The sequence below is a fragment of the Symphodus melops genome, assembly GCF_947650265.1.
Source record: "Symphodus melops genome assembly, chromosome: 1".
Lineage (NCBI taxonomy): Eukaryota > Metazoa > Chordata > Actinopteri > Labriformes > Labridae > Symphodus > Symphodus melops.
In genome coordinates, this window is record NC_136691.1 from 2213857 (window position 1) to 2227167 (window position 13311).

A 13311-nucleotide genomic window follows, 5' to 3' on the forward strand; every position below is an offset into this window, starting at 1 on the left:
CTCTCTCTCTCCCTCTCTCACTTTACCCCCCCCCCCCCCCCCCCCACACACACACACACACACACACACACACACACACACTCTCTCAGGTGATTTATTGGTTGTCAGGTTGTTCTCCGCTGCAGGGGCTTCTGGGACGCCGTCAAGGTGCCCAGTGGTCAGGTAATGACAAGTGTGTGTGTGTGTGTGTGTGTGTGTGTGTGTGTGTGTGTGTGTGTGTGTGTGTGTGTGTGTGTGCGTGTGTGTGTTAAGAGTATTTCAAGCTGCCTGTCCAAAAAAAGTGTGAAGCATCTGCTCCCCCTGCAGCGTGACTGTGTGTGTGTGTGTGTGTGTGTGTGTGTGTGTAATAATTATCTTTGGACAAATTCAGTTTAAGATTAATTAACATTTAGATGAATTTATCAGCCATATGATGTAGAGCAGTGCAGCCCCCTGCAGCTACACACCCACCTGTGTGTTTCTTTGTGAGTGTGTGACAGCTCTGCGTGCCTCCAGTGTGTGTGTGTGTGTGTGTGTGTGTGTGTGTGTGTGTGTGTGTGTGTGTGTGTGTGTGTGTGTGTGTGTGCGCGCTCAGACCTGCTTGCCGTCGGCCATGTTGCAGGGCAGCAGCAGGACCTGGGAGGCGGGGAAGGTGGTCGACAGAGACAGACAGTGCTGCTGCTGTCGCTGCTGTCGGATCTGCTGCCCGTGAGTGTACACCCACTCCTGAGAGGGGGGGGGGGGGGGGGGGGGGGGGGGGGAGGAGAGAGAGGGGGGAGGGAGGGAGAGAGAGAGGGGGGAGAGAGGGAGGGAGAGAGAGAGGGAGGGAGAGAGAGAGGGGGGGGAGAGGGAGAGAGAGAGGGGGGGAGGGAGAGGGAGAGAGAGAGGGGGGGGGAGAGGGAGAGAGAGAGGGGGGGAGGGAGAGGGAGAGAGAGAGGGGGGGAGAGAGGGAGGGAGAGAGAGAAGGAGGGAGAGAGACGGAGAGAGAAAGAGGGGGAGAGAGAGGGAGAGAGAGGGAGGGAGAGAGAGAGGGGGGGGAGAGGGAGAGAGAGAGGGGGGGAGGGAGAGGGAGAGAGAGAGGGGGGGGAGAGGGAGAGAGAGAGGGGGGGAGGGAGAGGGAGAGAGAGAGGGGGGGGAGAGAGAGAGGGGGGAGAGAGGGAGGGAGAGAGAGAAGGAGGGAGAGAGACGGAGAGAGAAAGAGGGGGAGAGAGAGGGAGAGAGAGGGAGAGAGAAAGAGGGGGAGAGAGAGGGAGGAAGTTCATGATTGATTATTTTGATCATTTCATGTCTCACATGTTTGGCAGCTGTCTGTCTGTGACATTTAGGAGCGCCGTCTTATCTCTGCTGCTGTTTTTTTTTGATAAGCGGTCGTGGAGATAAAAGTGGAGACAGAGAAAGACGTAGCAGAGTGACATTTCGTACATTTCGCTGGTATTTAACCGTCTCCGACAGGAAGTAACATCTGTGATAAAATAATAACAAATAAAATAAATCTGAAAACAGCTGAAACTTTGTTTGGACATTAAATAATAAATTACGATGATTCATTTGTAACCTCGGAGGTCATCAGCGTGACCAGGATGTACGTACCTTATTAACGTCCCTGTTTCTTTTTTTACGACACTGAGTTTGAGATTATTTCCACTGAATGTGTGAAATAATCTCATCTGTGACGCCGTGAAACAAACAAGCAGAGAGATGTGACCTCTGAAAGAGCAAACACAAAACAAAGAGCGGAGCTCGCTGCACTGTTGGCGTGCATTCATAACATGTTTGACATTCATGCATGGCACACACACACACACACACACACACACACACACACACACACACACAGGAGGAGGTCAGAGTTCACGGCCTTGGTGTATAAATGATCATGTTGGAGAAAAACGTGTTAGGAAAGAAAATAAGACCTCAGAGGAGGAACACACACACACACACACACACACACACACACACACACATTGTGTAACTAGGTCAGGGTTATTAAAGGAGCTCACAGGATCTGTGTTAAATGTTACCTGTCTCATGTGTGTGTGTGTGTGTGTGTGGTGTCCCCTTGTGTTAGAAGGTCTTTCAACAGCCTCGGGGGACGGACAGTTTAAAGGTCACTGAGAAGTGAAGCACATCCAAACACACACACAACTCACACACGTTCATGTACTGAGGCTCTCTGTGCTGATGTTTTAATAAAAACTGTTTTTTTTTGTTTTTTTGCACCAACACATCGAGACAAATTCCTTGTAAATGTAAATGTACTTGACAATAACTCTAACATGTCTCTATCTGTCTACAAACCCCCCAATGATGAGAAAAGTCCGTCCTCTCCGTCTTCTGCCTGCTCCACTTTTCAGAAAATGTGTGCTCAAACAGGCCGTTTGGAGATGTTCCCCTTTATGACATCACAAAGGGCAGTAGCCCCTCCCCCAGGTGGGTGACACTCCCACAGCTAGGTGTTTGTTCTGCCCTCTGAGTCTGCCTTCTCACCGTAAACAATAGGACATGGAGCCAGAAAGCAGCGAGTACACCCGAGCCCTTCCAGAGAGGGGGCGTGGTCAGACACAGCTCATTTACATATTTAAAGCTACAGACACATAAAACAGCCTGTTCTGAGCAGGGCTGAAATAGAGGGGTTTATAGACATGATCAAATACAGGATCAGAGTGGATTTACAACAACACAGTTCACACACATGATGAAGAGGAGCGAGGACACTGATTTCACCTGAAGACGAGGAGATCATGTGACCTTTAAGAGTGATCCTTACGCATAACTTAAACATTGCTATTTATGAAATCGAAGCCTTTTTAAAAAAAAAAGATCTTCTGTCTCTGAGGTTCATAATCATCAGTGATTAGTACGGAGGAAATAATTTTTCCATCCCTGTTTTTTATTCTATATTTAGTGAACCACTTCACGCTTGTATTTATGATGTCGTTAAAAGAAGGTCCCTCCGAGGAGCCGCTCGTTAGCCCGTCTGAAGTCACGGAGACGGAGCCGATGAGGGGGGACAGCAGGAGGGTCTTTTTTTTTTTTTTTTTTTAAGCAGCTCTGTGAAGTGTGGACTTTTATCTTGAATAACTCGACGCTGCAGGCTTTATTTCACCGTGTGATTGATTTATTGACCTGCAGAGACGAGGATGACACCGGAGGTTAATTGGCGCTGTAGCTCAATAAATCTACTCGGCTGGAGCTCCGCAGGTTTCACAGGCAACGTTTACACGAACGCTGAAGATGCTCAAATCAAATCCTCGGACGGGGAGGGGGGGAGGAACTGTCACATCAACATTATGTTAAAAGTCTTTTGGAGGACTTTTTTAAACTCAAATCTTCTGATTATGTCAAAGCATGAAATCAGTTATTTCTAAAACTGTCTGTTCCTCGTGTTTGTAGTTCGCCGACTCCAGCTGCGGCGTTTCCGGTTCTTCTTCCAGTGTGATGTAATAATTTGTAGGTTTGCAAAGCTCTCGTCCTCTGCGGTTAAACTCTGGAGCCGCTCGCTGCTGAAACAGCAAAAGTGTTCCCTGGACAGACAGAGGTTAAAAAACAAAGTGCCCTTTGGCAACCCACCACACCTGCGACTCTGCCTGCAAAGATGCCGACGTCAGCGCTTATTCCTCGGAGGCAAAAAAAAAAAAAAAAAAAGTTCACGTTCACGGCCGATAAGCGAGGACGCAAACACAACTTCATGCTCGTGCGCGCTCATTACACATTCGGGGGCCAAAATGGTGCTCAGGAAGATGTTTTTCGTGGCTCAGCGGGTCGCATTTCACGCCCGTCACTCTGCTGCTCCGCCGTCGTCACCGTTCAATTAATTTGAAACTTTGCAGTAATGGAACCGAGGAATACGTCTGAGAGAGGAGCGCTCTGCTCTTTCTTTTCTGCCGCTGTGAGTTTACAAATTGGTCTCTCTGCTCCTGCGATTGATTCCCGTCTCCGTCTGCGTGAACGCAAGAAATCCTCTCGTCTGTTATTCCAGATTAAAATGTTCTCGAATCAGAGACGTAGCTTCCAGAAATATCTCAACAACATCCAGACATCCTTGTGTGCAGATTCAAAGTGATCTATTTCTATACTTTTTGTTCACAGCACCTCGAGTACCCGCCGCCGGGACGCGTCTCAGTGACGTCACTCGTTCAGTTTCTGGAGAGGCATTATGAAGCCAAGCGATGGTGGCGGCCATATTGGAAATGCTGACTTCACCGAGACCTCTGTGGAGGTTCCCAGTCATCCAGGTCAGCTTAACAAAAATAAATAAATAAATAAAAATAGAAGATCTGAAGAAGCGTTTCAGATGAGAGGTGAACTGTTTCAATCAGTCTCGAAACAGGAAGGAGGCGGGGCTTAAGGCTTTCGGCAAATAGCAGACCGCTCATCAGGGAGGATGTCTGTGATTGGAGATAATAATAAATGCTGCATGTCACTTTAAAATCTGTGCAGCTCAAGTTGTTTTTTTTCACCACTAAAGAAAGTAGATATTCAAGCGTTTTAATTAGATTGACATTTTAAAAATGGGTCTTGGGGGCGATTTCTTTAATTTGTGCAGGAAGTTCAGGAACTCCAGTTTTTTTTGCACTTTCAACAAAGCTTCATTTGCATTGTAATATTTATTTATGGGACAAGTTGTGCAAAAACCTTCCATCCTTATACATGCATGTGTGCATGATAGTGTGTTAACACAGGCTTACATCTTCAAGTTACTGGCAACTGTTCCTTTTTTGATGCATATTTTTTTACGAGCTCTTGATTATTGTTTTGATGCATATTCTTTCTTTCTACACTTATATTCTATTTTAATTTTTTGCACTGTGTGATTTTCTTCTGCTGTTACACTGTAAATGTCTCCGCTTGCAAGATGAATAAAGGTTTTATCTTATCTTTAAAAAACCCAAGGCTGACATCTCCCTCCATCACACCATCCAGGCAGGGTCGCATTGTCCTGTATTTTATTGCTGCTGTATCTGCGCTAAACGTTGCTCAGGGCTCACGATAGAATCATGTTGCCGAGTCGATGAATTAAAGAGTCAAAAATGAAGAGCCAGTTTCTAACGAACACCCCACGAGGGCTGGATGTGATCCCACGATAAGATACAGAGAGAGTATTGTACAGATTGTTTTTGGATATTGATCACAACCAGCTGTTCTTTATTATCAGGTCCTCAGAGATCATGTTAATAAACAGATCTCTGTCTGTGAACCACAGGTCGACTCTCTTTAAATCTGTCAGCACAGCTTTGCAGTGGCATCGATTCAGTCACATCTGCATGTGTTATCAAAGAGCACGCGGTGGTAAACAGGCCGATCCACAAAGCCTTTAATAAATCCCTTTCTTCGGTTCCCACGACGACAGACGGCCAAAAGTAGAAGACACTGGGGGTTGTGGAGAAAGATAAATTTCCTTTAATGTGGATGGCTTCTTTTAATTAGATTTGTCAAGGAACTTTGCAAACACCCCGCGGGAAACACTCCTTTTTTTTTTTTTTTTAACTCTTCAAGGGAGAAACTGACAGACGAGAAAATGAATTTAATTCTTTATGTTAAAAACATTCCCACCTGGGAGCGGCTGAGTTCAAACCAGACCTCTGAACATGAACACACAGGGATTAGAAGCCGCCTGCGGGGAAAGTCCCCACACACACATACACACACACACATCTCGGTTTTTGCCTGTTCAGGGATTTGAACCGGCAACCCGTCAGTCAGAAGCCGGCCTCTCCAGCCCGCAGGCGCTTTCAGCTGCTGCTGACATGTTTGCTCTCTGCGAGTCGGCTTGTTAGAGCGATCACAGCCTTCACACTCACTCAGAACACGGACTAATGAGAATCCTACGGGTATTAATTACAGCTCGGAGAAGAAAGGCTGCAGAGACACACACACACACACACACACACACACACACACACACACACACACACACAGCACTGTCACTTCACTGAGCGTGTGAGGACAATAGTTTTCAGTCATTTCGAGTAGAAATAATTAAAAACCAAACCACTTAACGGAGCACCTTTGAAAGAGGAGTCCTTTGTAGTGCAGATGAACTGAATGTTTAGGAACATGAATCACAGATTTCACTTTTCATTTTTTCTCCCTGTGAAACGATTTTAATTGTATTTAAATAATAATAAAAATAACAGAAAATAGTCGAGGCGGTCGAGGGGAGGTCATGAGTCACACTCAGCCGCCCCATAATGCATTGCGGCTTGTTGCCTTGTGTGTCCCACATTTTTTATGCGATGTAAAGAAATAGAATATCTGTATAAGATATGAACATATATATACAGTTTGTTACTGTTATTATATACACACGGCCCGAGCTCAAATACGTGACTGTCGAGGCGTTTGGCGTTTATTAGTACGTCACCTACAGAATTTATTTTATAAAAAGCCTTTTATAAAATCTGTCCAGGAACAAAAGATTAAAAATTAGCCTTTTGACTAATTCTGGTATATAACCAGAGTTAGACCTTTTTTTTTTTTTTTTTTTTAATGTGTTGTCCTTGAAAAAAAGAAAAAAAAAGAAAGAAAAAAGTAAAAAATGTTTAAAAAAAAGAAAAAAAAGAAAGAAAAAGTTAAAAATGTTTAAAAAAAAAGAAAAAAAAGAAAGAAAAAGTTAAAAATGTTTAAAAAAAAGAAAAAAAGAAAGAAAAAGTTAAAAATGTTTAAAAAAAAAGGAAAAAAAAAGAAAGAAAAAGTTAAAAATGCTTGAAAAAAAACAAAACAACAAAGAGCCCACACATCAGCTTATCAAACATGATTCTGCACAGAGAGGCTTGCAGGACAGAGTGCATTAAAAGTCTGCTTTCACTGACTTGGATGTTTCTGTTCCTGCATGAAGCACGTGAGAGAACAGATCATCACACCACTGCTCGCTCCCGTCTCAACGTGTGTTTTTACAACCCTGCTCGGACGGGTTCCACCCACCTGGTTGATGGCAGGGACCCCCTCCGTCCCGATGCAGGGGGTCAGCGTGAGGACGGGCTGATCCTGGCCCTCCACCCTGCGAGACTCCAGGCAGTTCTGCCGCTGTTTGATCACCCCGGACTGAGAGTCCGAGTCGTCCGGGACCCTGACGGAGAAACACACACACACAGTTCACACAGTGAGGAGGTCGATCGCTCCTGCATGAAGCTACTTAAACCTCCGAAGGAACAAAGGATTCAGAGGATCTATCTTCTACATTTTTAAGATACACCAGCAGGAGGCGGAGACAGAAGACCCCAATCATCTGCACCACGCTCTCATTAACTGCATCAAGATATCAGCGCCACTCTGACAGTGATTTATCTGTGTTTTTTTTTTTTTAAATGCCGCGCTGCACCTTTAAAACACAAACGCTCCAGGCCACGATTCTCTAAACTCATTACTTGAGAAAGTTTCACTCCCAATCTTCCTCTTCGATAAACTTTCTCAGTCGTTCTGTGTTCAATTCTCCGCCGCGCTACAAACTCGGGCTTAAGCCCTGCAGCGTTAATTTAATCTGCTATCTCTCTCTCTCTCTGTTTTAATAACCCGTTAAAGGTTATTCTGCGTTTTAAGGGTCAGCTCTGTCCCCCCCCCTCGAGAGCAAGCTCGTTAATTCCATTCTGGGGGATTAACACAGGCCTACAGTGGATAAATGGGTATTTAAGTGTGTGTGTGAGTGTGTGAGTGTGTGTGTGTGTGTGTGTGTGTGTGTGTGTGTGTGTGATGGAGGAAATGTTAAAATAAGAGCGTGTGCATCATTGCAGGGCTTTTAACAGGTGTTTACAGGTGTGTGTGTGTGTGTGTGTGTGTTGTTATTGAAGTCAGAAACCAAGGCCCCTGGGAGATCAGCCAATCAGAAGAGACGTGTTCAGAACAGCAATAAGTTCACGTCAGCTTGGGAAGGTTATCCTGGTAACCATGGCGATAGTTTTTCTTTTTTTCCCCCCCTTGTTGCATTGTTGAAGCCTGATGAGATTTTGCATCACCACGCGGGTGTTACACCTCTCCTGCTTTTCTCAACACGTGCTGAAGCTCTGGACTCGAGACGAGCTAAAAGCTGACGCGAGTCAGAATCTTTGTGATGTGTTCAAAGAAAAATAAAAAATCCGACCAAACTCTTTGATGCACATTTACTCAGCAGCGTGCTCTGATAGGAAGCTCTGCTGCTCGAGAACAACACTGTTTCTTCTTTAATCCTCGTATAAAGGTACCTGAGTTGTAAGACTGGAACTCTGCTCTCCAGAGCCGTGTCCTGGTCTCAGACTGGGCGGATTCTGGATTTTAAATCAAAGTTAAGACCTCCTCTTACAGGCTTTTTCTCCCCCCATGTCAGAAGGAAAACACTTCTTTCTAAAAGAACAAATAACTTGAATTTGATTTGATTTGTATTCACAGGTCACAGGCCGTGACCTTCCTGGTGTCACGGTCTAAGTGAGCGACACGACGCCTTCACACGACATCAGGATTTTTCAGTGATCTCTGGTCTTGACTTCGGTCTCGGGTCGTGTGGTCTGAACTGATCACAGAACATCAAGTGGAACACTTCAAAACAGGAGTCGTTGTTTTACTGAGGCGTCTTTAACGAACTGCTGATAAAGGACCTGAAACAGAAGGAGGTGTGTGTGTGTGTGTGTGTGTGTGTGTGTGTGTGTGTGTGTGTGAGAGTTTCTTCTCATGATCGATGAAATGCAAAAAGTTTGTTTTAATGCAGCTGCAGGAAAAAAAAAAAAAAAAAGGCCAGGTCTTCAAATGTCTCCCGTCTCTCAGCTGCACGCTCAGCAGAATCTTTCAAACACACACACACACACACACACACACACACACACACACACACACACACACACACTCTTACTTGAGCTCTGGGTAGACGTTGTCCAAGTACCACTTAAAGGTTTTGCACTTGAGCCTCTTGCGGAGCTCCACTCGGCCTCGGACACTGGTGACACAAAACACACAGATAAAGACTCAAAGACGCCAAGTGAACGGCCAATCAGACGAAGCGCGCAGATACCAATAATGGAAGTGTGTGATGTGAAGCGTCGAAGCATGGCTCTAAATGTCAGCGTCGACCTGAGTCTGGAAGATAAACACAGCGAGCGGCGTTCAGGGTCGGACCTGCTTAGTGCCACTACTTGATGAATTACGTGTGGTTAAACGGGCCACGCCAGAACTGTCGAGACTGAATCTTTATGCATCCCTGAAGACGATCTTCTGTTTGCAGTTTTTGGCCGTGACAAAATAAAGACGACGTAAAGCGTTCCTAATCCTATCTTCACATCTCCGAGCGCTCGGCGCCGCGTTCCAGCCGGAGGAAGAGAACGTGAATAAAGACGACACGCAGGGCTGAAAAGGACTGCAGACGTGGGTGGCAAATCAGCTGTCTGTAAAACATCACGTATGTGTCGTTCTCCGTGTGTGTGTGTGTGTGTGTGTGTGTGTGTGTGTGTGTGTGATGACTTACTCTCCGTAGGATTTTCCCCGGGCCGCAGGGCGAGCCGAGTAGTAAAACAGACGGAAGTCGTCCATCCACACCTCGGCTGTCCGGCGCGTGTTCCTGTAAACACATGAAACCTGATGTTAAAGTCCGGACCCCCGACGAACAGCGACCTGTGATGATGAAGCGTGTGTGTGTGTGTGTGTGTGTGTGTGTGTGAGTAAAATCAGGCCTCAGCAGGCTCCCCGTGTTCACCTGCTGCCGTTAAAACACTTCTCTACACAAACATGAAATCATCTCCAGACGGACTGAATCAAACTGACTGTTTCTCACAGCGACAAAGACGAGCAGACCACACACACACACACACACACACACACACACACCTGGTAACGTGATGTTTATTCGTGAATAGAACATAAAAATAAGAGAGGGAGTCGGACCAGAAAAGTTTTTTTTTTTATCTTCTTCCCATCCCTGTTGAACATGAACTGTCTTATTTGAGTTATTTGAGAAACCTGTTTCTGTTTGTATTTTAACATGTTCAATAAAAACAATAAAATGTTCATGTGATGTCACGACGGCTGCTGCACTTCCCCCCTCTCATCCTCTCGTCTTTATCGCAGCTTTGTTTGTCACTTTTAGACCTCTGTTAATAAAGTTCTCATAATTATTATTTTACATCCTCCCCGTTGTTGCATCTATAGTTCAGTCAGTGTGAGCACAATCCTGTCTCTCGCCCCCGTCCACACTTTTCCTCTCTCTCTCTCTCTGTTGAGCTATTAGCTGTGAGCTGACAGAAACCCTTCATTACAGACCCAACACACACACACGGGCTTTGGCAGTTTAATGAAAGGGGAAGACGAGGAGGATATGAGCTGCTTGTAGGCGTATAAACACACACACACACACACACACACACACACACACACACACACACACAGATGCTCACAATTAAAAAAAAAAAAAATCACACAGACAAATATCCAACGCACGAGGTCGCAGCGGCAGGCCTCGGTGGGTGAGGGAGGAAACGGCGTCACGTGTCTAATCGAATTATTAGCTTCTCTTTTTATTTAGCATTCAAGACGCGGGCTGGCGGCGTCGAGCCCGCAGCTAATTAACCCGGGCGGAGCGACATGCGAGCAGCTTTGTTTGTGGAGATCTGCGCTGATCACAAAACATCGAAGCCATTGTGACGCGAATAAAAGCCATCATCTCCTGCTCGGAACAGCTGTTGCCTCGGTAACGACCAATAGGGGATTGCGAAATGAGCAACAAAACAGCCTGAGTGGAAAAAAAAAAAAAAAAAGAGGAGCAAGTCTCAGCGATGGCGGCTCGTCCTCTGGGAACCAAACTTCGTTCTCCACCGAGGGAACCAAACTTTGAACCGGCAGCAGCCGTTAAAGCCTCGCTCACACGCCGCAGCTCGTGATTTACTGATCAGTTAAAGGACTAATCCGCCAGATAAATCTCCAGTCGGAGGCGTTCACAGGGATCCCAGGAGTTGTTTTGTGATGAAGTGCGGCAATTTAGTTTGCCGTGAACTCTCTTTATTTCTGAGCCTGTTTCAGTTTGTCTTTCACCATGTTTCCCCTCCTGACACTTCAGTGTTTGTTGTTTTTTCTTTCCTCCTCCCGGGTTTATTGGGATTAGTGAGACGCCGTGGGTATAAAAACAAAACACTTTCTTTGAGCAGGAAGTATTGAAAACAAAAGCCGTCTACACATGTGGATGATGGGATTATTTTACTGTATAGCAACACAATAAAATCCACATTATTTACGAGTGTTGTGATGATCGGTTTGATTGAGTGATTGGACAGCAGGTCTGATCGAAAACTTTTCCATTTTTAAAAAACACGAGATAGTTCCCTTCCTTCTCCCGGCAACGGGAAGGTCGAGGGTTCGATCCCAGCTCACAACGTGTATGGTCAATACACATGGAAACCAATGCCATCAATCAGTGTGTGAATGAGTAGGTGTGACATGAGTTGTAAAAACGCTTTGAGAAGTCAGAAGACTAGAAAAGTGCGAGGTAAGCTGAGGTCCATTTAAGGCCGATTCTCCCTTTCCGATAATCTTAAGGACGCAGCGATCTGCTCGGAAGGACGTCGGGACCGCTCCCATCTCAAATCGGGGATAGTCAAGAGCGAGGTGACGTAATGGCGAGGAAACACCGGGAGCAAAACAACAACAACTCACCTCCATGCTGTCATGTAGCATGTAAAGTTCAGTCTCCACTCCTTTGACCGACGCCTCTTCTTTTTAAAACGTGTTTCCAGATAAAAACAGCACAAACGATCCCTGTCACATCCTCTTCGTCCGCCATGTTTGTTGACTCTGGAATCACGTTTGATCTCGAGAGTGTGTGGTCTCTAAAGTTTAGGAAATCGGCCGGCAATTTTAAAATCCTGCCGCGTGAACCGGCCTTTAGGATTTTTTTGTGCTTCAGAATAAACCACGAAATCATTGGATCACGAGTCCAGCTATCTTTCCGAGAGGCGTTACGATACGACGTCGCCTGTGTGTGTGTGAGGAATCACGATGTCAGTGTTTGAGTGAATAATGACAGTACTACTTTAAAGACTTAAAATAAAAGAAGCACTGCCTCTCTGTGTTCCCGTCTATCTTTAGTTTGTCCAACACTACGAGGCAAACACAGCGTGCTAATATTGACAGTGTACATTTACATTCATCCTCATTGTAGGCCTGATTAATCTATTTATACGACATCCATTCACATGCAGGCTGAGCACATTAGTAGCTGTTAATGGATTATTGGACTGCCTGTAAACATTTCGCTGTTTGAACTAAAAGGGGCCGAGAACAGAATACAGCTTATGCTAATAGGATAATATTGTAGTGGCAGCTCAAAGGCTCCCAGGCAGCTGTAAATCCACTTTAACAATGATGTGAGCAGTGTTCAGCGGCTGCGACACACGGCTCAGAGTGCCAACGCTGCAAACGTCTGTTTCCCCCGGTGTAATGTCTGTCACGCCGAGAATCAGTCTGCAGCAGACTTTTACTTTGAAAGGTCGGTGTGTTTACGTGAACACTAAATGATTTTCTGACAGACAAGAAGTAATTTGTTCAGTTCCAGAGTACAAGAGTACATTGAGGTTGTGAATAGAGCTTGTACGTCCAAAAAAAAAAAAAAAAGAGACAGAATAATTACATACTCCAGCTTACATCGAGACTCAATAACAGGAGCAGAGATTGAACGACAGAGCAAAAAGAGCCCAACATAATCCAGTAAAAAACAGCTACCAGTTCATCTTAGATCGTCACCATTTATAACACATTAACATCAAATATTCACGTTTATAATTCAGACAGAAATTCATTTTATGATGTTTTCTTTAAACGCAGAATTGGAGATTTTTCAAAACGTTACCACGATTTTGAAAGTAGCATTCCCTCAGTGCGCCATCTGCACCCGCCCCCTTCTCCCTCTAAAGCCACGCCCCCCTCACTTACATGAACGGGTACTGTTCAAGTTTTTACCGGCTTAAAAGCTGCTACAGATGACGGATCGACCTTCTCGAATGACTCACTTGATGTACGTGTTGGCGTTTCCCTCGGGGAAGATGTACGGATGTTTCTTCCTGAAGACGTGACCCACTCGGCTGCAGGGCAGGATCTCCAGACTGCCTCCGCACTGCCACACCCGGAATGAGATCTCTGCAACAAACACACACACATCACAAACCATTTTACCAGGATGATTCCCACTGAAGCACTACATTGCGTTTCCCCCAAGAAAAAAAAAAGAACAGGAGCGACAGGAGCTCACTTCAGAGGGACTGAGGGCTGAGAACCAGGTGGTTGCTGGTTCAAGTCCAGGTGCAGACCAAAGTGGGGAAGTTGGTTCAAACTCTCCCTCTGTGTAGCAGCCACACTCTGAATATTAATGCATTGTGCATCCGGCAA

General features: G+C 45.6%; 1 protein-coding gene across 1 annotated transcript in view; it reads right to left on the reverse strand.

The window, feature by feature from the left end:
- The window catches only part of LOC306832411 (polypeptide N-acetylgalactosaminyltransferase 14-like), an 18673-nt gene extending 5372 nt beyond the window's left edge, over positions 1 to 13301 (reverse strand). Inside the window, exons 1-6 of the mRNA XM_079357069.1 lie at positions 13175 to 13301; positions 12936 to 13062; positions 9407 to 9499; positions 8798 to 8881; positions 6904 to 7048; positions 577 to 705 (exon numbers count right to left, since the gene is read on the reverse strand). Of these exons, the coding sequence (XP_079213195.1) occupies positions 577 to 705; positions 6904 to 7048; positions 8798 to 8881; positions 9407 to 9471 (423 nt within the window). The 5' untranslated portion in view covers positions 9472 to 9499; positions 12936 to 13062; positions 13175 to 13301. The remainder of the gene's footprint in view (positions 1 to 576; positions 706 to 6903; positions 7049 to 8797; positions 8882 to 9406; positions 9500 to 12935; positions 13063 to 13174) is intronic.
- Positions 13302 to 13311: the final 10 nt, after the last annotated feature.